Source organism: Centruroides vittatus, unplaced genomic scaffold (assembly GCF_030686945.1).
Source record: "Centruroides vittatus isolate TY-2023 unplaced genomic scaffold, ASM3068694v2 contig_7, whole genome shotgun sequence".
NCBI classification, from domain to species: Eukaryota; Metazoa; Arthropoda; class Arachnida; order Scorpiones; family Buthidae; genus Centruroides; species Centruroides vittatus.
This window is the reverse complement of record NW_027122442.1, coordinates 3,635,227-3,656,544: the sequence shown is the minus strand read 5'-3', so window position 1 is coordinate 3,656,544 and position 21,318 is coordinate 3,635,227. Positions and strand designations below refer to the sequence as shown.

Here is a 21,318-nt window from a genome sequence, read left to right as displayed (position 1 = left end):
AAATATAAATACATATTGTGTAATTATTTTCATATTTTGAAGTACTTTGAACTAATTACAATTAATATTTTATTATAATTGCATTGTGCATCTTATTACAAATTTATATACATGTGAGAAATAATGACAAAATTGTTATTGTATATTTGAATATAAATTCTGATATGCATATTCCCAATGGAAGTGCTGTATTGTTGAATATGGAATAGTTTCCAAGGTGAAAATATTTGAATTGTATAAAGCAGTCAAATTCAGGCATTCGCTCATGCACTTTAAAGAGCACCAACCTCACGGTTTAGCTGGTGGATGCTACACACCAAAATATTGTATAACACTTCCTATGATTCCGTCCAGGGCCAGCACAACTTCCCTATCATCAAATGTCACTGCCCGCCACTGGAATTAACCCTAACCTACCAGGTTTGGTGATATCAGTTGTTTGATAGAATTCCAGAAAACTTTGAATATGGAACATAATAATTATCACCATCCTGTTTATTTCAGAGTTTACCATCCTGTATTTTAAATTATATTGTTATCTATATTTATTTTAATTTATTTTTAAATAATAATAATAATTTCTTAATTTTGACTTTTTTTCTAATTTTTTAAAAAAACATTTTTTAGATCATACTGCACGTATTTGGGATATTCAAACTAGTTCCTGTTTGTTACAATATCTTGGTCATGCTGGTTCTGTAAATTCAATTAGATTTCATCCTTCACAGGATCTTGTTATTACTTCTTCTGGAGATCAAACAAGTCATGTTTGGAGAGCTTCAGTATCAACAATACAGGGCAGTGAACAAACTGTAAGTTCTTATTAATAAAATTATAAATATTTTCTATATTATTAGTATGAAAAATAAATACAGTTGAAAATCTTAATATATCAACAGCATTCATTTACAGATTGCTGTAATATGATTATCAACTGTAATTGTACTAGTAAATAATTTACTTCATTGTAAAATCAAGTAAAATTCTACTGAGAACATTACATGAGATTGAAAAAGTGAGATTTAAATTGAATTGTCTGTTCCCAAAAGTGCCTTTCAGTTTTTATATACAGTAAAATCTCACTAAGTTACTGTGTTAACCTGAAGTCATGTTAAGTCTATGCTGTCAACAAGTCCTTGGCACAGTATACAGGATTTTCTGTATAATACAGTCTTGTTAAGTCAAAATTGCCAGTACTTTAACTTGAACCTATTTTTGCCCTTTGATAGGTCTGTGACCTTCATTTTCTCTTATATTCCAAGTGAATACAGACAATTAAGATAAAAGAAACACTATGGTTTCATGCCAAACACTACATCAACCTTGTGTCAACATTCCTCCACTGATATAGTACGTTACCTATCTTCTGATTGAGACAGAAAGAGGCACACTGACAACATCCTCAAAAAGCCCCTAAACTATTCTGTACATACTGTTCATAGAATAATTACATAATTGTAATTATTTTATGATTCTTGAGATTCTTGACAGATTCTTGAGAAGGCTTGATAACAAATGTATGGGACAAAAATTTGAGAAAATTAAATATTAAACTCATTACCTTAAAACTCTAACTCAAAGCTGAGATTTGTTTTACTTGTTTATTACTTGCTTTTATCCTGACATGATATATACAGTGACTACCACAAAGTATTTCCAAAACTACAGATGATCTGTATCCAGACTGCATGTCTGCCAGTGTTATAAATACTCCCACACACTTAATGCAACAACTGCTACAATTCCGTGCAGTTCAGAGCTTAGACTTTTTGTGAAAGATGAAATTATAGGTGTTATCAATGTGGAAAGTTGATTTGTGAAATCACAGACACTGCAGCACACCCAAGTCAATTGTGTGTGATGATATAGTCAGTGGAAGAAGATGGGTCACTGATTTGGTTGGCTATCCCAATCTGGAAATGTGACCCAGATTAGGATAACCAATCAAACTGCAACCCAGGGCTATAGGGTCGAACTATAGGAAAATTACACCCAACCATAGAAAGCATGTCATGAGTTCCAAATAGCCATAGGACTATCAGTCTACTAATTACATAAACACAGTCCAAAAAGAGGCCATGAGTTAGGCCAGTGGTTGGTAACATATTTCTTGTGGCACATCCTATAGAATGACAATGAAACTTTTTCAACACTTTAATAAAAAAAAAAAATAATTTATTAAAGATATTTTCAATAATATAATTTATAAGATATAAATTAAATTTTTGTTATAATAACTAAAATGTAGAATGAACTTCCAAAGAGATTTTCTTGTATGAAAACAGTCACATTTACTCTTAACTGTTTTTGGTACAACATACTACTGTAAGCAAACGTTCTCAATGACTCAATGATGAAATATATTATAAATCTGTATAGAAACCATTTAACTGAAGAAAATTTGAATATGTGCATAAAGTTGAAAACCTCAAACTATGAACCAAATATTAAAGTCTTAGCTTCAAAAGTTGAACCTCAAGGAAGTCAGTAACTTTATAATGTTTTTATTATAGGAGTTTTTATAGTGTGTGCTGTTATAGTCATATAAATTTTTTCTTAACATAGTTTCACTAGTTAGATTTCAGTGGCATGCACAGTCTGAATACTTGAAAAAAATAATAGTCGCACTCCAATATATGTATTTTGCCAACCACTGACCTAAGCTATCAGCAGCGCATAAGGCTTTGATCACAAAATCAAACTATGCTGCTTGTCTGCAATGGGCAAAGGATTACTTTGATTGGACTGTAGACCAATGCAGGCATGTCCTATGGAGTGATGAGTCTATGTTTACCTTTTTCTGGTTGGATGGATATGTGTGGGTGTGGTGCTTGCCCAAAGTATTGCTGTTACCACCATATTGCCACCTACAAATTGTCTTTCCCCAATATTCATGGAATCGTATTGGGTTTCCCAGTTTCTCCAGATTCTAATTGAATGAGAACAAGCAATTATTTATTGTGACATCATCACCATGTTCTCAATTCTTTTAGTAGTGTCTTGCCCCTGTACATTATACTTTTCTAAGCAATATAGTTGTACCAGATAACTATCCAACTCTGTTCAGGGGAAAATTTTTGAATTGAAATAACATCTTCCAATCCAAACTGGAAGTTCATATATAGTTAATCTGGGCCTCTTGTCCCTAAGTTTTTCATATCTGGTCTTGACTTTCATCTATCTAACTCCCTTCTTTAGATTAAGGAAGGACTGACAGTGGGAATTCATAGGTCTACAATTTTTTCAAATTACAGCCCAATCATTGTGTATTCTGTACCTAGACTTCTAGCTAATGAACAATTAAAATTTTTTGACATAAGTGTATATTCTTTTCAGAAACTTACTCTGTTATCTTTTGTAAACATTAATCACAAGTACAATTCTATATTGATTTTAACTAATACAGTATTACACAAAAAGTGGATTAAGTATATGAAAAATGTTTTCTAAAAATTGACTTATTTTGATAACAAAATAATTTGATAGTATTGTCTAAATATTTCAGAATGAGTGCTTGTGAATATACCAGTAGAAATTGAGCTGATAAGAAGTGATATCTACTCACTCTACACACTTCCTCAGAATAAATGTTTATTTCAGATTGTATCAATATTGTCAAATGACAAATACATGATGCACAGTGATAAATGGGACTATGGAAGTGTTGGAAAATTTCAGACAGGCAGTAGGACTGGGCACCAGCATACTGGCATCAGTGATCTAAATATTTATTTTTTAAATGAAATTTTAGATCACTGATAAATAGGCACTTACACCAGGGATGCATCCAGGAATTTTTTATTAGGGACTTACTTCACATTGTGCATTCATAGCAACTTACAAGCTTCCATACTTATGTTAGATGATGATCATATCTGCATATACACAGTTTGTGCATGCTCACACCATGCACTTTCAAATGTACACATCTTAATATCATCTTTCTCTTCTGCAAGTTTTGAAATTTTTTAGTTTTATTTTTTTAATGTGATGATAAATATTTGTTATTCATTTACAATATCTAAAAATAAAAATAAATGTTTTTGTTGTCATGTAACATTGAATACATGTTTTTACATATTGTTTTTATGAACTTAATTCATGATGTCAAATGTTTGTAAAAAATGGGTGATTAGTCAGTGGTTAATTCCTCCCTTAGTACCAGCATTGGCCAATATTCCATCCTGCTTAAACAAACATCCTTCCATGACTATACAGCAAAAAATTTCCAATAGTCTCAAAAAATGTGTTTGTTACTTCAGCATTGAATAATTATGTTGAGATTTTATTACAGAAGAAATAAAATTTGGATGAAACAAAAAAAATTAAATTGGTTTACATAATGGAAAATTTTAATCTACTGTGCGTGCGTGCATGTGTGCGTTTGGTTTAAATAACCAATAATTATGAATTAATAAATATGAGGTGTATAGTTTCAAAAACAGTTGTCTGTCTTTTAAAAAATTAACTAAGCAGTTGATTTTAAGTATTTTAACTTCTTTTAATGATAACTGTTAAAAATTTCTAAACTAGCCACAAAACAAAAAGAAGGAATATGAGCAGTTATTTATTGTGATGTCATCACAATGCTAAACTGCAAATTTTAATCATATTTTTAATTTATTTAATTTAAAATATATACTCTCCACTCAAATTAGTACTGCAGTGTCTTGCTCCTGTTAGCAATAAGAGTCATGCCAATCATTCATCTAACTCCTTTCAGTGGAAAATTTTTGAATTGAAATAACATGATTTCAGGTTTGCATCAGAAGTATACAATTAATGGGGTCTCCTACTCCTAAGGTTTCCATATCTGATATCGGCATTCTTCTATCTAACTCTGTTCTCGAGATTAAGGAAAACAAGGCGAACAAACAACAGTGGGAATTTATAGGTCTACAATTTTTTGCAGCCCAAAAAGGAGGATGAAAACTGGAGGTTAGTTTATTATTTCAAAATCAGCCACATTTACAGCCATTATGTATATTTCAGATCCAGATAAAGTGGAGGTGGCTATTTTTGAAGCTATATGCATTGTGAGATCATGCTCACAGATTCAGGATGGAAATATTTTATTTTGTTTCAAAGATCATCAAGATCCTTTTAACATCATGAGTCTAACACCAGTTAGAATAAATATTTTATATCGTGTTCCAACTCGCAATAGAGATTGAATTATTTCTAATTAGTCCAATTTTTATCCGAGTGACTAATGAATCTAGGAGGGGGTTTTGGACCGACAGTGGAACTAGACACTTAGATGTAGTATGACAATAAAACTATTTATTTAAATTATATACATGGTATAATACACGAATAAAAAAAAATAATAATAAACATAAACAAAGTTTTTATTTGACAATCTATTCAATTGAGACAATCTAACAAATGTATTTAGAGAGTTTATAGGTTTGAGTCAAATGCAATGCCACATTTCTTTTCTTTATCTTCTGAGTCATTGAGGAGCTGGCCATATTTTCCTGCATTTGGCAGAAACTCCTTTTCATTCAGACACAACTTTCTAGAGAGTTATGTTTCCAGTTCCAGTCCCCTGGCATTTGTGTGAATCTTATCTATATGTATAATCAAGATGGGATAATAATAACAATAATAATACATACTCAAAGATGCAACACTCACAAATGACACATGCAGAAAATGTCACATCATGCCAGAAACTATACAACACATCACCTCTGGTTGCAAGCTCTTGGCACAAACAGATTATTTACACAGACATAATCAAGTAGCAAATATAATACACCAAGAGCTTGCAAGGAAACACAAATTAGTAGACATCCATGAACCATACTACAAATACATTCCACAGACAGTATTGGAAAACAACACGCACAAAATGTACTACGACAGAGCCATAATCACAGATAAAACAATTTACCACAACAGACCAGACATCATACTCATTGACAAACATAATAAAATCACATACATTATAGACATATCCATTCCAAACACTCACAATATACAAAACGCATGCACTGAAAAAATTAGCAAGTACACAGAACTCGCCCAGGAAATAAGGCATCTGTGGAGGATGGATAGGGTGCTTATTGTACCTGTTGTTCTCTCCTCTACAGGTGTCATACCACACACACTACACAAAAGCCTGGGCACATTACAATTGAATAGAAACACATACATCACACTACAGAAGGCCACTATATTGAATACATGTCATATTGTGAGAAAATTCCTGAATACAGACACACACACTGATACACTTCTTTAATTTCTGTTTTGGTTACTATGCCTTGACTTTGGTCCGGCATAGTACACAGCCACCGGTGTTAACCGAGTATATCTCACTTAACCCAACAAAATAATAATAATAAATGCAGAGCCCAAATGATTAGGAGTTGAAAGTTGAAATTTGGTACACAGTTAGGGTTTATCATGAGAACATATACTAAGAAGGAATTTTTCGAAATTCTCCCCCCTCCTGTGGGGAGAGGTTGTTAACAGGGAAGTGTTAACAATGGAAAACAAGAGGAAGCAACATGCAAAATTTATTGGTGCTGGACAAAAAAAGAAAATAAGAGAAGCATCACAAAAATTTAAAGAAAAGAATCCTGAGGCAAACATAAAAGCTGTAAACAGTGGGGATGAAAGAAGTGTATTCCTTAACAATGGAAGTGTCAAGAGAAAGCAATGTGCAAGATTTATAGGCATAGATGCAGTTTTTTGCAGGAAATTGAACATATTTTTAGACCCATCTAAAAATTCTCTAATTAGTCTGGAAACAGGAGGACCTAATTTTTGCATTCTGTGAAAACGGGTAAGATTGGCTATAATGTAATAATCTTGATCTTCGCTATCATTATTTTTTGCCAAGCAACACTGGGCTTACCTGCTAGTTTATAGGATATTCATCCGACCAGTCATATGAGGCTATTCAAGTCACCTGAGGAGAGAAGCAACAAGGAACTTTGTTGTGAAGTTGATATCTAAATCAGCATCTCTCCTCGGGAACTTCCTTTAAAATTGAAAGAAAGTTCATCTGTGACTACACAAATGTTTCCTGTTTGACAGATTTTAAAAATTTCTATTTAACCTAAAATATTGGCTTCAGGTTCTCACAGCATCATGTATAGTTGCCAAACCTACATCTGAGGTTATTGCTCTCCAACCATTATTTTTTTTTTCAATGTATATTACTTTTCTTTCCTGCTTAAGTCATGCATCTAAAGCCTTTCCTGAACTCAGATGATCAATTTATTTTCTATTTTGCCTAAAGAATCTTGGAGTTCAGACTTCATTGTTCACATTGGCTATATGTTCATTGATTCAATTGAAAGATGTTCTTTATCTAACATTTCAATGATATCCCATTTTGGTAAATTACCATGTGTAATCATATATCAGAATAAGTGCAAAGCTTTTTTGATACAATTCAATGTTGACGGGGAATTTTCTTCAGACAAATTTTTGTCATTCAAATAATCATCTCTTAACTATATGTTCAATTTAAACAAAATGCATAGTTTTGATGGAAAGAATACAAACAGTTAAATATACAGAGAGATAGTGGAAACTGGGAGAGATTAGTTTTAAATTGAAAAGCATATCAATGTGATATCAATAAAGATTTTTTTCATTTTAGAATTGAAAAGTTATTTCTTTTTAAAATAATTTTTTGTAATTTTTCTTTTATATTTTACTTATTTATTTAACTTAATACAATTTCTTTTTTGCTTAATTTGACATAGATCTTTCATTAGTAAATATATTGTTTCAGAGATGCCAATCTCCTGAAGAAGACTTGGAGCTTTCTGAAGATGATCGCATTGGAGATGGTAATATTTTTAATTTTATAAACAATAATAGAATTTTCTTAGAAGTATATAATAACTTAATTACTTTTATTGTTATTGACAACCTCATTTAATCCCACTTCACCATATCTTATTTGCAAGAATATAAAATGACATCTTAAAAGTGTGTTAGAGCATCTTTTTGGAATATTATCAATTAACATCCCTTTAATTTTATATTTAATATATATTTTATTTATGTATAATAATTGCATAGTCAAATACAAATTAAAATATTCAAACACTAAATGTATAATGTGTAAAATATAACTTATAAAATTTTATAAGTTACAAAATCATTCTTTAATTTTAATGTATCACATTTTATATGGCCTAGGTTTAACTAATGTTACCTGTATTTAAGATTGATACTTAAAACATTGAGTATCAATGTTTTAAGTAATTTTATATGCTTTTTCCAACAAAAATAAAATATAAATAATAAATTATTATAAAATAATAGATGTAAAAAAAACAAGTAATAATTAACAAGATAGATTACACTTACAATTAAGTTTTTCTTTTTTATTATTTGTAAAAAGATTCTTTCCTGAGACTGTATTGAAAACAGTTGTTTTTTTAAGTTGTTTTAATTACAGCATTGAAGCAAAATATTATAGCATTAATATTACTTCCTAGATGAGTTACCTCACATAGAAAACATCTTTTTTTCTTGTTAAACTTCAACATTCAAAGAACACTGGGATGAAATCAACATGTACCTGAACCTGTTACCGGTGTTGGTGAAATGACGGATAATATCATAAACGTTTTCAAACCTTAATAGTTCTTCTTCAGACGATATGAAAAAGATAAGTGACGGAATGCAGAAAATAGAACATGGATATTTAAATAGAATCAAACTCACGTCTCATGTAAAATCATTGGATCGGACATGTGCAATCAATATTTAAATATCCATGTTCTATATTTTGCGTTCTGTTGCTTATCTTTTTCATATCATCTGAAGAAGAACTATTAAGGTTCGAAAACATTTACGATATTATCCGTCATTTCACCAACACCGGTAATAGGTTCGAGTATGTGTTCATTTTTCTTTCTTTGTTGGGAAAATTTTACAATTTCTCTCTGTGAGTTTCTGTATGAATAGCTTTAATGAATGATAGTCATTTGTAGTATATGAAAACAAAGCTAATGGATGATTATGGTATATCGGTGGTAAGCATGTTTCTCATATTTTTACTATGTTGAGGCTATTTTTATATGATGCTGTGTATTCATTATCATATAAGCATTTTGTCTTTGGATAATACAGCTGCCTACAATGGCAAATCAGTGGCCCTTCTTACAGTATTATAGTAGTCTTTTGTAAAAAAACTGCAAATAACCAAAACCTATAATTTTTTCTAAAGTATTAATCTTATTTAAGCCAATAAAAACAAAATTTAATTTTTTTTCATCAAAATCAGTTTATATTCTTAAATTACTCCTTTTTAGAAATAAATAAAACTGTAATAGGTAACATTTTTGCTTTACTAATTCTGAAATTTGCAATTCCATTATGCTGCTTTGTGTTAAACAGTTAATTCTTGCCTCTTAAAATAATAGTGTTTCTTCCAGTTTCTATATGGTTCATTAAGAAGTCCTTGAGGGATTAAGAACTGACATCAGCAATCTTTTTAGATAGCAAGACACATGCTTTACAGAAAGCTGCATCGTCCTTTCTGGAATAATGGAAAGTCTTGAGCTAATGTTCTTAGAAACAGTTCTTTTTCCAGAACAAGAAAATTTGTTTCCAGGGGAGACTAGATGGATTTATATGCATTGGAGATACTTGTTTCCAATATCTTCTTCAAAAACATCACATCTGAAAGATGAATTTTGTGTAAAATACCACTGGTTATTATTTGGTTGGTATGTTTCTGTCAGCAGTGTCAGCATTTCATCAGTTCATTGTTCAAGTTTTTAGACTTAGTCATCATAATTATGTCGGATTTATTTGGAAACTACATCCTTGTTTTGACTAAACAAAGAAAACAACATTAAAAATCTTCTGAACATTTATTTATTTCAGTAGGTTTAATTCTACAGTAATAAATAACCTCTTCAGTTTATTGTTTTTTTGCAAAAATAATTTAACAAAGAGTTTGATCATTTACTGGACATATTTTACTAAGAGCACAGGAAAAACAATGAGATTGAACTAAAAGTGAAAATTTTAAATTTTTTTCCATATGTTAATTAAGCTTAAGACCAAGTCTGTCAGAAAAGCAGTTACCATTTATTCACTTTTACTGTTCTAGAATACAGCTTTTCACAAAAACTTTTCTGGGTTAATATGGCTGCCATAATAATTTAAAAATTTCCTCTAAAAATAACAAAATATTTGTCTAAAATATAAACACTTAATGTAAACATTTTCAACTGATTTTAACACATCAAGTGCCTGGATTAACACATATTAACGTGTTAACTGCTATCTGAAGCGCTGATGGTTGTAGTGAAACTACATTGGTTATAGCGACGTTTGGCGATCGGATGGCTCTGTGCGGCCCTAATTAGTACAATTGCCAGTGTGTCGGATGGTGGTTAACGTGTTAAGTGCCTGGGTGAATTGCTGGGTATGTTGCATATCTGCAATACACCAGCAATTCACCCAGGCCATGTGTTGCAGAAATGCAACACACACTATATGTTGGAATTTGAGCTGTGTAGTAAAATGCTAACCATGTAGATGTAATGTAATTTTAATAATTTTAGATGGAGAACAAAACTTTGTTTCTTCCGTGGTAAAATCACCACTTAATGAATTGCAAGGACATACCAGTGTCGTTATTGCAGCAGACTGGTTGGCCGGAGGAGATCAGGTTATTACTGCTTCTTGGGATCGAACAGCTAACGTTTATGATATTCAAACAGGAGAGCTTGTCATACAATTAGCAGGTAAGCTGTCAATTATTTTCTATTATAATTATTATTAAAGTACCATTATGAATTTTATTTCAAATTTAAAAAAAAATTGATAATGTCTTTTTAGACAATGGCTTTAAATTAGGAAAAATTAGAAAAATTGAAACATTTACAAAAGTTTTGTATGATAGTATTGTTAATTAACTATAGAATAAATCATTCTTAGTATAAATTACTATGATTAAATGTTTTAATAAAAATATATATTTGTCATTAATCGCTTTTGTTCGTGCATAAATTTTAATTATCATTTATATTTTTGTGTTTTGAAAACATAATTACTTTTAAAATGAATAATTGGTTTCAGATGCATAATTGTAAAAATTTCAATTTCTACTCCATCACCAGAAAATGTTCAATTAAGATAAAGTGAGATCCTTGGTCCAGCAGGTATCTGAAAAGTAATATCAGTTAGTTTTTAAATAATCTAAATTCTAAAATGTAAAAACAATACAGCTTTTATAAATAAGTGTAACAGTGCCTTTTTTTCAACACTTCCAATTGATTTTATTTTGAATATTTTATTCATTTATTACTCAGGCTTACACTGCAATAACAGGTAATTGTCCATTATTTTTATTAAGGAAACAGATGTAATTAATAGATTGATATCTTCAGTAGCATATACCAATTAGGGATTGCATTAGCAGTAAATCAGTTAAAAATGCAATGGTAAATATACTGGTAATTTGATATTTTTTTAACCAGTAAATTTGTTAAAAATAGACAGACGTAATAATTTTTGAAACTGAACATTTATTTGTATAGTCTTACATAAATTAAAATTTTTATATTCTAGCTATTTTCTAAGAAAACAAAACTGAATTTTGCAGCATAGAAAACTAAAACTATACAAAAAAAAAATGTTTACAGCTGATCTAAATCTAAAATAAAAAAATTGTTTTATCAATCAATGTAAATTGATAGCAATTGAAAACTCTATTGATAGGTAACATGCAACCACTTTACAACTGGCAATCAGCCCATAGACTTTATATGGTGAACTGGACAAGTGAGAAAAGTCAGAACCCATGTTGAAAAATTGAAAATTATAGAGGAAGTAGAAGGAAATCTATCAGAAAAAAAGGGATAATAGAGGAAATAGAACAATTCAGTATTCTTAACAGTTTTTAAAAATAAAAGAAACAAACGTTTGTGTGCATGCACCATATCATTTAGTATTACAGAAAGCCATCATATAAGGCTATCACTGGAAAATACATGGAAGATATCAATTTATTAACTGATATGTTTCCTTAATAAAAATAATGGACAATTATCTCTTATTGCAATGTAATCCTGAGTAATAAACGAATAAAATATTCAAAATAAAATCAATTGGAAGTGTTGAAAAAAAGGCACTGTTACACTGTTATTTATAAAAGCTGATGATAAACCTCAAGGTAAGTTTTTACAGAAATAAACAATAAAAACATCGATGTCATTAATTTCCGGTGTCAATCATTTTTCCTCATTAGTCGTTTTTCCTCCAGGCCTGCCCAAAACAATAGATCAAGAATCCACTGTATTACATTCACTTAATTACTGCGACAATGATATAACGTGAAAGACAGGTACTGCAACAGGTAGCATATAGCATTTTTGCATCTTCTCTTCAAGGAGGAGGTTTTTAGTGGAATTACTTCAACCTCCCTCCACAACAGTCCTTCTTTCTATCAAATCAGCGATATGGTGGCATTCGAGTAGGAAATTTACATAATACAATTATTATTGCCTTACTGTCCTTATTCAATTTATTATATATTTGTCAACATGGACGTTAAGGAGTCTGTTTTCTCTGAAAAGAGAATAATATAGAGAGTCTGTTTTCTCTGAAAAGAGAATAATATAGAGAGTCTGCCTAATAAAGAGTCTGTTTTCTCTGAAAACATTTCCACATTCTTGTGTAAATGCTTAACACCAGTATAATTGTCCTGTTAATGATTAATGTCCATGTTGACAAATATATAATAATTATATAATACAAGGTTACCAGCGGGCAAAAAATATGTTTTAAGCGGTTTTGAGGGTGCCCAGTTTAAATATTTGGTGTGCTTTTTCACGAAATTTGATTGGTTGGTAGATTACCATTTGGTATTTCAGAGTTAACATTAGAAAAAATATATGTTAAAAAATTTAAGATATCACATTTTTAATTGGTGTCTACTTGACCAATGAAACTGTGCCATTTCGTATCATCTGGGTATCACAATAAACCTGACAATGGTAGGCTGAAATAGTCAAACTCTTTATGTGGTTTTCGTTTTAATGTTTATTATAATAGCATTTAATTTACAGGTTATCTTACGTAAGGGTTTATCGCATTGAGTGACCAATCTAATGCATTTTAAAAATTCTTTATTCCTCTACTGTACACAATTTAAAGAATTTTTAAAATGTGTTAGATTTGCCACTTGGTGTGATAAACTCTTACATAAGGATAACCTTTGTAAATATAAATTAAAATACTATAATATAATATAAGGGCTAGAAGTACGAAATAATCTAATAATCTTAATCTTTGCTGCTATTATTTTTTGCCTTAGCAACGCTGGTCTCATCTGCTAATCATTTTATATAAATCATTTTTCTTTTTTTTCGATTGAGATGGTAACTGAGATTGGTTGGTGTCATTTAAAATGACAACCAATTTAAAATGACACCAACCAATCTCAGTTACCATGTTAATAGGATATTCAATTTTCGTAAAGGTTTTCAAGTAAAAATAGCTATTTTATTATTTTATATTAATAATACAGTTATATCGTACTTGTCGGGAGACAAATTAAATTAACGTTATTAACCATCTCATTTCTAATGAATAGGGCACGACCAAGAACTGACTCACGCCTGCGCCCATCCCAACCAACGTTTGGTAGTCACTTCATCCAAGGACACTACCTTCAGGCTGTGGGACTTCCGGGAGGCCATTCACTCCGTCAGCGTGTTCCAAGGACACACCGAGTGAGTACGTTTCTCCTCTCTCCGTCCAGACCCCTAAAATATGTGAATCGAATCAAATGGTGAGATGGTCGTTACAGGTCAGTTACCTCGGCCACGTTTACTGGCGGAGACAAAGTGGTGTCTGGAAGCGACGATCGCACCGTCAAGGTATGGGACCTGAAGAACATGAGATCACCACTAGCAACCGTCAGACTCGACTCTCCAGTTAACAGGTAAGCGTTTCTGGACTGGCGCCCGGCGACCCCTTTCCTTTCATTCCTTTGCCCCATTTTTTCTCAGGTTGGCCGTCTCTAGTCAGCAAGTGATCGCCATTCCTCATGACAATCGTCAGGTACGTCTTTACGACCTGAACGGCGCCCGTCTGGCCAGACTGCCTCGTGGCAACAGACAGGTAAGTTGTTTTACTCTAGCTACACATTTTTGCCATCCTCGCTAACCGTGACTCTCTTTGGGACAGGGCCACAGGAGAATGGTGTGTTCGGTGGCCTGGTACGACGATCAGCAATCTGCTCGATGCAACTTATTTACTTGCGGTTTTGACCGTTTCGTGTTGGGCTGGCAATTGAACTACCCCAGCAAGGAAGATACCAAACCTGGCACCTCCAAGATCAACTGAATTCCATCGGATGATGCGCCCGAATGTACATAGATTATTTATCGGTGGTCGTAGATCCGTCGTCATTTGCTGCCTTCTCGGAAACGTCGAACGTTCTCGTTTCTAGAAGTAAATCCCTCTCCTTCGACCCAAATGAATTTCGTTTCGTAAAAAGTAAAGTAATTATTAGGAAATATCGCGGGTTCCGATATATTTTTAGCCGTTCAGACCCGTTCGACGTTTCGAAATTATTCCGATAGCGCGGAAGGAGCGTCGACGTATCGTTTTCCGAGTGTATTCGTGACACTGTTTCAATAAAAGTAGAAGCGAGTAAGGTATTCCGACTTCTAATTTTTCATTATCGTAACAAATTAAACAAAAATAAAATTTTAAGAAAGAAAAACTAAATAAAATTCAATGAAATTTCCTATAGTAGCCGTATTATATGTTGATCTAGTAATAGTCTCTTTAATCCGAAAAATATATTGACGGTAGACTGTCTCACAGCTTAACTGGTTCAAACTCCTTTATTGCTTTTTTACAAATGCATTTCGGTTTGAGTCTCTTCCAATTCTATGAAATCGTCGCCAAGTTTCGATAAAACGAATCCTTGAAAATTTTCTTTTTTTCAATAGATTAATTGATTTAACTTCACAGTTGGTTTAACCGTAGTTATTTCGTCTGTACCGCATTTCATCAGACAAAGCAATATACATAGGAGAAACAGGAAGACAACTAAAGACCAGAATTAAAGAACATGAAGCAGCAATCAGACTCAAATATAACCAATCACCATGGACCGATCACTGCAGTAAATTCGGATGCACAATCGATAAAAAAAAAGTATAAAAATAATCCACAGAGAGAAGGACAACTATTTACGAAAATTCAAAGAACACTTTACAATAGTCAATAAAAGCAACACAATAAATCTAAACAACGGCATGGAGGTAGACGAAGTATGGGAGGAAATGGGGAGGGGCTTAAGAAACGCAAATAAACTAAACGAAGGACAGTTAGAAATGCCTCGGGGGACGGTGACATAAACACCTCATAACGGAAAGGTCTTAAAAAAGGTTAGTACCGAATAATACTAACAATAATAAAATTTGAAATAATCCCTTACATTAATTTGTGTTAAATCAATCTAAATAATGTAATAATTATAATAATTGTAATAACTCTTTATGACTAGTCCAAAAAAACTGTAATAATCTTTTATAACTTATATATATTAAGAAACCCATCTACAATAATTAATGTAACAAATGTATTCTCTACCAATTGTAGAAATGTAACACCTGATGAGGGGTGCAAAATAAACGGAAAAGATTGCACCCGAAATGCATAGTGAAATAAAGAATAATGTGAATAAAACCCAATAGCCTTCGTCTCTGATGAAATGCGGTACAGACGAAATAACTACGGTTAAACTAACTGTGAAGTTAAATCAATTAATCTATTGAAAAAAAGAAAATTTTCAAGGGAAATTGATACTTAAGCAATATATACAAAAAACCGCACCATTAACGTCTAATACTTATAGAAAACGAATCCTTTTTTTACAATATTTATATGTGAAAACTTTTTATCCGAATTGATGCGAGTATGGTGAGAGAGAACGTTGAGTGATTTCGGAGGCGAAGCGAAGATCACATATTATATATCACCCGTAATCAACTGTTCCTGAGAGGTGAGGTCAAATATTGTTCTGCGAATCATACCATCTCTGTAATGTTCATCATACCATCCCTGTAATGTTCCATAATACGTCACGTATATTCACCTTCAACGTAACGCATATCCTAGATCGACCTCCTTAATTAAGGAATAATATACAGCACGGAATACCGAACGTTACGTTACTTTATTAATAACGTATAAAGCGGTGATATAAACAGTAAGGTTCGCTATGCAATTCTTCCGAAACAAAAGCCAATCATTCTGTTACACGAGGGCTGATATCCTAGCATTACGTATCGTTCTTGTAAACACACTCGTCTTTTTTGTAAGGTATCGTAATGATTACTGTATATGCATACCAATCTACCCATATCTGCGTTAAGTAATTAATTTATGGACAGTCCCCATGTTTATAAAACAAAGAAATTTAAGAATAATTTAAAATTAATTGCATTGGTTGGCTACGGGCAAGACATATACTTGGAATAAAAAAGTATAAGTTTTTTAAAATTGTATATTATATATTTTACATGAGAGATTATTTACTGTCACAATGCCGGGCACATATTTTAATCTATTTAATTTAAAATATACGCTCTCCACCTCAAATTAGTAGTGGCTTGCCCCTGTACAGTACATCATACTTTTCCTGTTAGTGGCCGGCACGACTATTCTGATTCCTTTCGGGAAACATTTTTTGAATTCTATTTGAATTTCAATTGGTCGATCGTTTATATTTATTTCTAAAGCGTAAAAAGTGAGATTGGCAAGTGTCTAATTCGTTATCTTTCAAATTTATGCAAAATCAACTAAAACTATAAAATTCTGAAAACGTACCGTTTGAACACCTGAAATTACCTGTCAACTGTGATTATTTTGATAAAGATTAGGTGGCTTGCACAAATACAAGTTTCCTTCTATTAGTTGAAGACAGGATAAAATTAACGTGTTTGTCTGTATCTGTTATTCGATGAAAAATAATAGCGAGGTTGAGGCCGAAGTTATAAACGGAAAACGTGAACGTCGGACGTTCAGCTCCGCTTTCCTGTAAGCCTAGAAGTTTGACACTGGTGTTTGGAAAGTCAGTGGAATGATGCTCGGCATTCCAAACGCCATTGTCAAACTTCTAGGCTTACAGGAAAGTGGCGCTGAACGTCCGACGTTCACGTTTTCCGTTTATAACTTCGGCCTCAACCTCGATAATAAACAATTTTTAAAAACTAAAGTAATAAATAATCGAATTACTTTAAAATTCAGATGAAATTTCTATAATCCCTAAATTATTAAATAATTATAAATTTGTTATCTAAATTTACAAATGAATATGATTTTATTTTTTCACTAAAGTTATATAACAATATTATACGTATAATTTATGTAAGATAATGACTAATTACGTATAAAGAAATAAAATGTTTTAATTAAAACAATAGATGAAACGTGTGTTAGATCGGTACTCAGTGTCAACACTTCATCATTAAATAATGTACAATTAATTTTAATACTTTCATAATATTTTCGAAAGTGCCAAATGATATCACAGAGAAATTCACTTGTTAGAATGAAAAAACATGAGAAATGACGTTCAAAATGAATAAAATGAACCTATACAGGTTACGACAGTTACGTTACAGAACGTACAGTCAAAAATAATAATAAATACAAAAATTAATTATTCTATTATTTTATCATTAACTCATTTAATATGGCCAGTGACATAATAGTGAGTCGGTTTCATATTACAATATTATAATTTTATATACATTATGTATTAAATTATTACTAATATATTTTTATGATGATAAATATTAGTCAGATGCAACAAAAGATGTCTAATGTCTTCAGATAAGTATATACAGTATAACTCAATTTTTTGCTTAAGACATGAAAGAGATTAGGCTATTTAAAAGCAGAGTAGGATTATTAGTTATTTATCGAATTATCGTACATTGTTACATGTTGATTTTAATCCATATTTAAAATAGAATGATGTTTTAATCTCAAAAAAAAACGCTGTGGCCATTCGGCCTTTTCCAAGTGCCACAAAAATATAAACCAAAGAACATAAGAAAATTAACAAAAAAAAAAAGTGAAGAAAGTAATTTCCTGCATTAAAACAGAAAAGGCACAAGTGATTCGTTGTAGCCAAAAATCCTTCGGAAAATTAACTTCGCCCTTCTTCCCTCTTTCCTTTTTGGTGTATATCAATTATCATTGTTAGAATTGATTATGCAGGAAAAAGTCTTTGATCAGCAGAATCGTTGGTTTTTTTTTTATTCTTTCTTTTTTTCGGTTAGAACGTTCTTACTTTGAAGATCTGACCGAGAGGGTTTTTTCTTATGTTTGACTTAAATTTCTTCTTGTTATATAAGGATTTTCAAGAAATAACTAACAAGTTCCAGTATTTTATCATTTGAAAGACTGGGACAGTTTGTCCAATTGAAAGTTTGGTTGAGGGTTTTAAGAAGTTATAATTTAGACGATGGCAGTAGTTATTCTTCCTGCGATGATTTTCAAAAATGCTTAGAAGATAACTGTTATGCGTTTTAAGCTTTATAAATTTAAAGGAGAGAAGTATAGTTTGCTTTACGTATAAAGTTTTTATGTTGTCGATTTTTTCTTATTGATGACAATTGGAAGTTGATTCGTAGTACAGTGATAGCTCGATTTTCGACGATAATCTGTCCGAAAACAATCGGCGAAATCCGAAACCGACGAAAACCGAGGCAATTATTTCCATATGAATCAATGTAAATCCAATTAATTCGTTCTAGATACTCCAAAATACATACCAAAAACACATTTTATACAGAATTAATATAGCGTTAAGTACTAAAAGCAGTAAGAAATTAACATAAAAGACTAATTAGCATAAAGACAAAAGCATTGAGATTAAAGATAAGATAATTAGCATTAAGATGAAAGCAATAGAATTGTTCGGCTAGACACGCGGGGTAATGTCTTGTCTTGTAGAAGCTAGTTGGACACGAGCTTCTAGCCTATATCGCCCCGTGGTGAAGTGTGACGTAATTGTCATGTAATAGTAGTAGTATGCGTTTATGATGGTCGTATCGAGGAGAATAATGCCTTCCGGGAAATCCGTTTAAGGGTAACTGGCTCTTATTCGGGCGTTACAGACGTGGAAAAAACGCGGAAAACTTTACGTGGCCAGTCCGCCCTGGCGAAGCGCGCGAACTCCTAGTGTTCGGGGAACGGAACCGTCGGTCAATGGTGGGCCGTCGCGGGTAATGTTCACTCAACGAGAAACAACGCCATACTGCGCCGGAAAACGCGTGGATCGCCCTTTGTTTACGCAAAATTAGCAGCGAGATCACTTGAGCACGTCGTCGAAATCCGAGGCGATCGACGAAAACTGAAAAAAATTTTTTGCGAAAAAAATCGACGAAAACCGAAACCGCCGATAACCGAAGTCAACGAAAACCGAGGTATAACTATAGTTAAAACAAGCTTAACTGAACCAATCTCTTGCCGAGTACAGTGGGGTCTGATCTTTTCATAATATTAGATGTAATAAAGACAGAAATTTTTTCAGTTCAACGAGAGTGACCGAAAAGTTATAAATTTTGGAAATTTTCGTGAACACTCTGTCCTAAAACGAATTAGAAAACGAACGACAGACAATCTGTTAAGTTTAACATATTTAGATTTTTACAGCTATGGTGAGAAACGTTTAAAATCTACAACAACCCTGTCGTGTCCTTTGATATATACTAGTGAGCGACAACAGAGGCATTTGACATTGACCGGTATCGGTACCCTCGGGATTTGGCACGCACACACCTTCCTGGACCGTCTCTGATTCCATTCATTAGCCACTCGCAGGGAGCTATTTCACTAAGTGGATTGTTTTTAAGATTTAAAAAGTATAGAATATTTTGTTATTTTTATGTACGTTTCTTCACAAAGTTATATTTAATTATAAGTTTCTTTGAAGAAGTTTTTGTACTAGGTACGCATATTCATCACACATTTTGTTTTACCAAGTAAGTTTTTTTTATAATTTTAATTTTAGCCCGAATAATCATTAATCATAATCATTTAATCATTTTCTTCGTTATTAGTCAATGATTCGTCACTAGAAAACCATTGTGCCGAATACCATTCGTCGGAACTAACGAACGAAATATACGATGAACTTTTAGAAACTGGTTGAACGTCTTCGCTTTCCAATTCCGAAATGTATTGTGAATTTTCTTCTTGTAATTGTTCTATTGTCGAATCGTTGTGTTCGGTAATTAATTTTGAATTTTCGTATTCGTCGTTTTCATTTGTCTAAAATGGCGTTAATTCGTGTATTTAAAAAACAATATTTTAAATGGAATTAAAAGTATTTTAATATCAAATTCTTGCATTCTGTAGTTAATTTTTATAAAAAGTACAGAATTTATTAATTTTTTCGTTGCGAAAACATTAATATAAAAATAAAAATAATATTGAAAATCGCCATTTCTATTACATTCGTTAATGATACATTTATACACAACTGAACTTATCAGTATTATGAATGACTTATTAATAACGCCTCATCCATTCCACAATGTATGCTCATATGTTCATAGAATCAGAAGGTTTACAGGCTTCATTTGAGCAGCCCGTGTTATTTGTCGAAAATTAATATTTTTTGACACAATGCAAACTTACCTTAGTAACTTCATTTTTAACGGTATTATTTTTACGGCGAGTGTTTTTGACATTTTCTATTGATTCAAATTTTCTTATTTCTTCTATTATATCATTTGAAAAACCATATTCTTTCTTTTGTTTGTCATTTTCACAACTAAACAGTTGATGTTCCTCTTTTGCCTTGTTCTCTTTCATTTGTTGACTTATTTCTTTACACGGATATGTATTATCTTTATGACATTCATAAATATGAAAATTCGAATGATTAAATTATTTAATATGACCTTTATATGAATTTCAAGAAAATTTTTTTACCAGTTTTCTGATCAAGTAGTGTTTCGACTCTGTTTTCTTTTTCTTCTTTGTTCTTGTAGTGTCCATGTTCGTGATTAAAGGAACAAACTATCAATAATTCCTGGGTTCCGAATATAGCCTTTTCTTTACTGTCTTTTCGTGTAAAAGCTTGGCATTTCTGCAAAGAATTTCTTCTTTCCGTTCAAAAGAACCCGTTAGTGTCATCGATTCAATTTGTACAATTAATTTTGGTTTATCAATTTTATTAAATACGTTCCCTTCGCAACATTCATCCTCCTTTGTCATTCCGTGTGTACGTGTGTTGAAGAATTCAGGTAAAGGTGAGTAGCTTTCGGACGTATGTTCTGTTGAATT

At 31.9% G+C, this 21,318-nt stretch overlaps 1 protein-coding gene and 1 long non-coding RNA gene across 3 annotated transcripts in view; one reads left to right on the top strand and one right to left on the bottom strand.

The window, feature by feature from the left end:
- Wdr37 (WD repeat domain 37) overlaps positions 1-14,660 on the top strand; it is a 43,460-nt gene extending 28,800 nt beyond the window's left edge. For both annotated transcript variants that reach the window (XM_067276637.1, XM_067276638.1), the window contains exons 6-12: positions 628-812; positions 7,757-7,814; positions 10,554-10,736; positions 13,589-13,727; positions 13,805-13,939; positions 14,007-14,118; positions 14,185-14,660. In XM_067276637.1, coding sequence (XP_067132738.1) covers positions 628-812; positions 7,757-7,814; positions 10,554-10,736; positions 13,589-13,727; positions 13,805-13,939; positions 14,007-14,118; positions 14,185-14,343 — 971 coding nt within the window. In that variant the 3' untranslated portion in view covers positions 14,344-14,660. The remainder of the gene's footprint in view (positions 1-627; positions 813-7,756; positions 7,815-10,553; positions 10,737-13,588; positions 13,728-13,804; positions 13,940-14,006; positions 14,119-14,184) is intronic.
- A 5,623-nt stretch (positions 14,661-20,283) lies between these two features.
- On the bottom strand, positions 20,284-21,091 carry LOC136980439 (uncharacterized). The gene is made up of 3 exons (XR_010881555.1): positions 20,965-21,091; positions 20,668-20,879; positions 20,284-20,298 (listed from the first exon to the last, which is right to left on the bottom strand). It is a non-coding gene; the product is annotated as an uncharacterized lncRNA (long non-coding RNA).
- Positions 21,092-21,318: the final 227 nt, after the last annotated feature.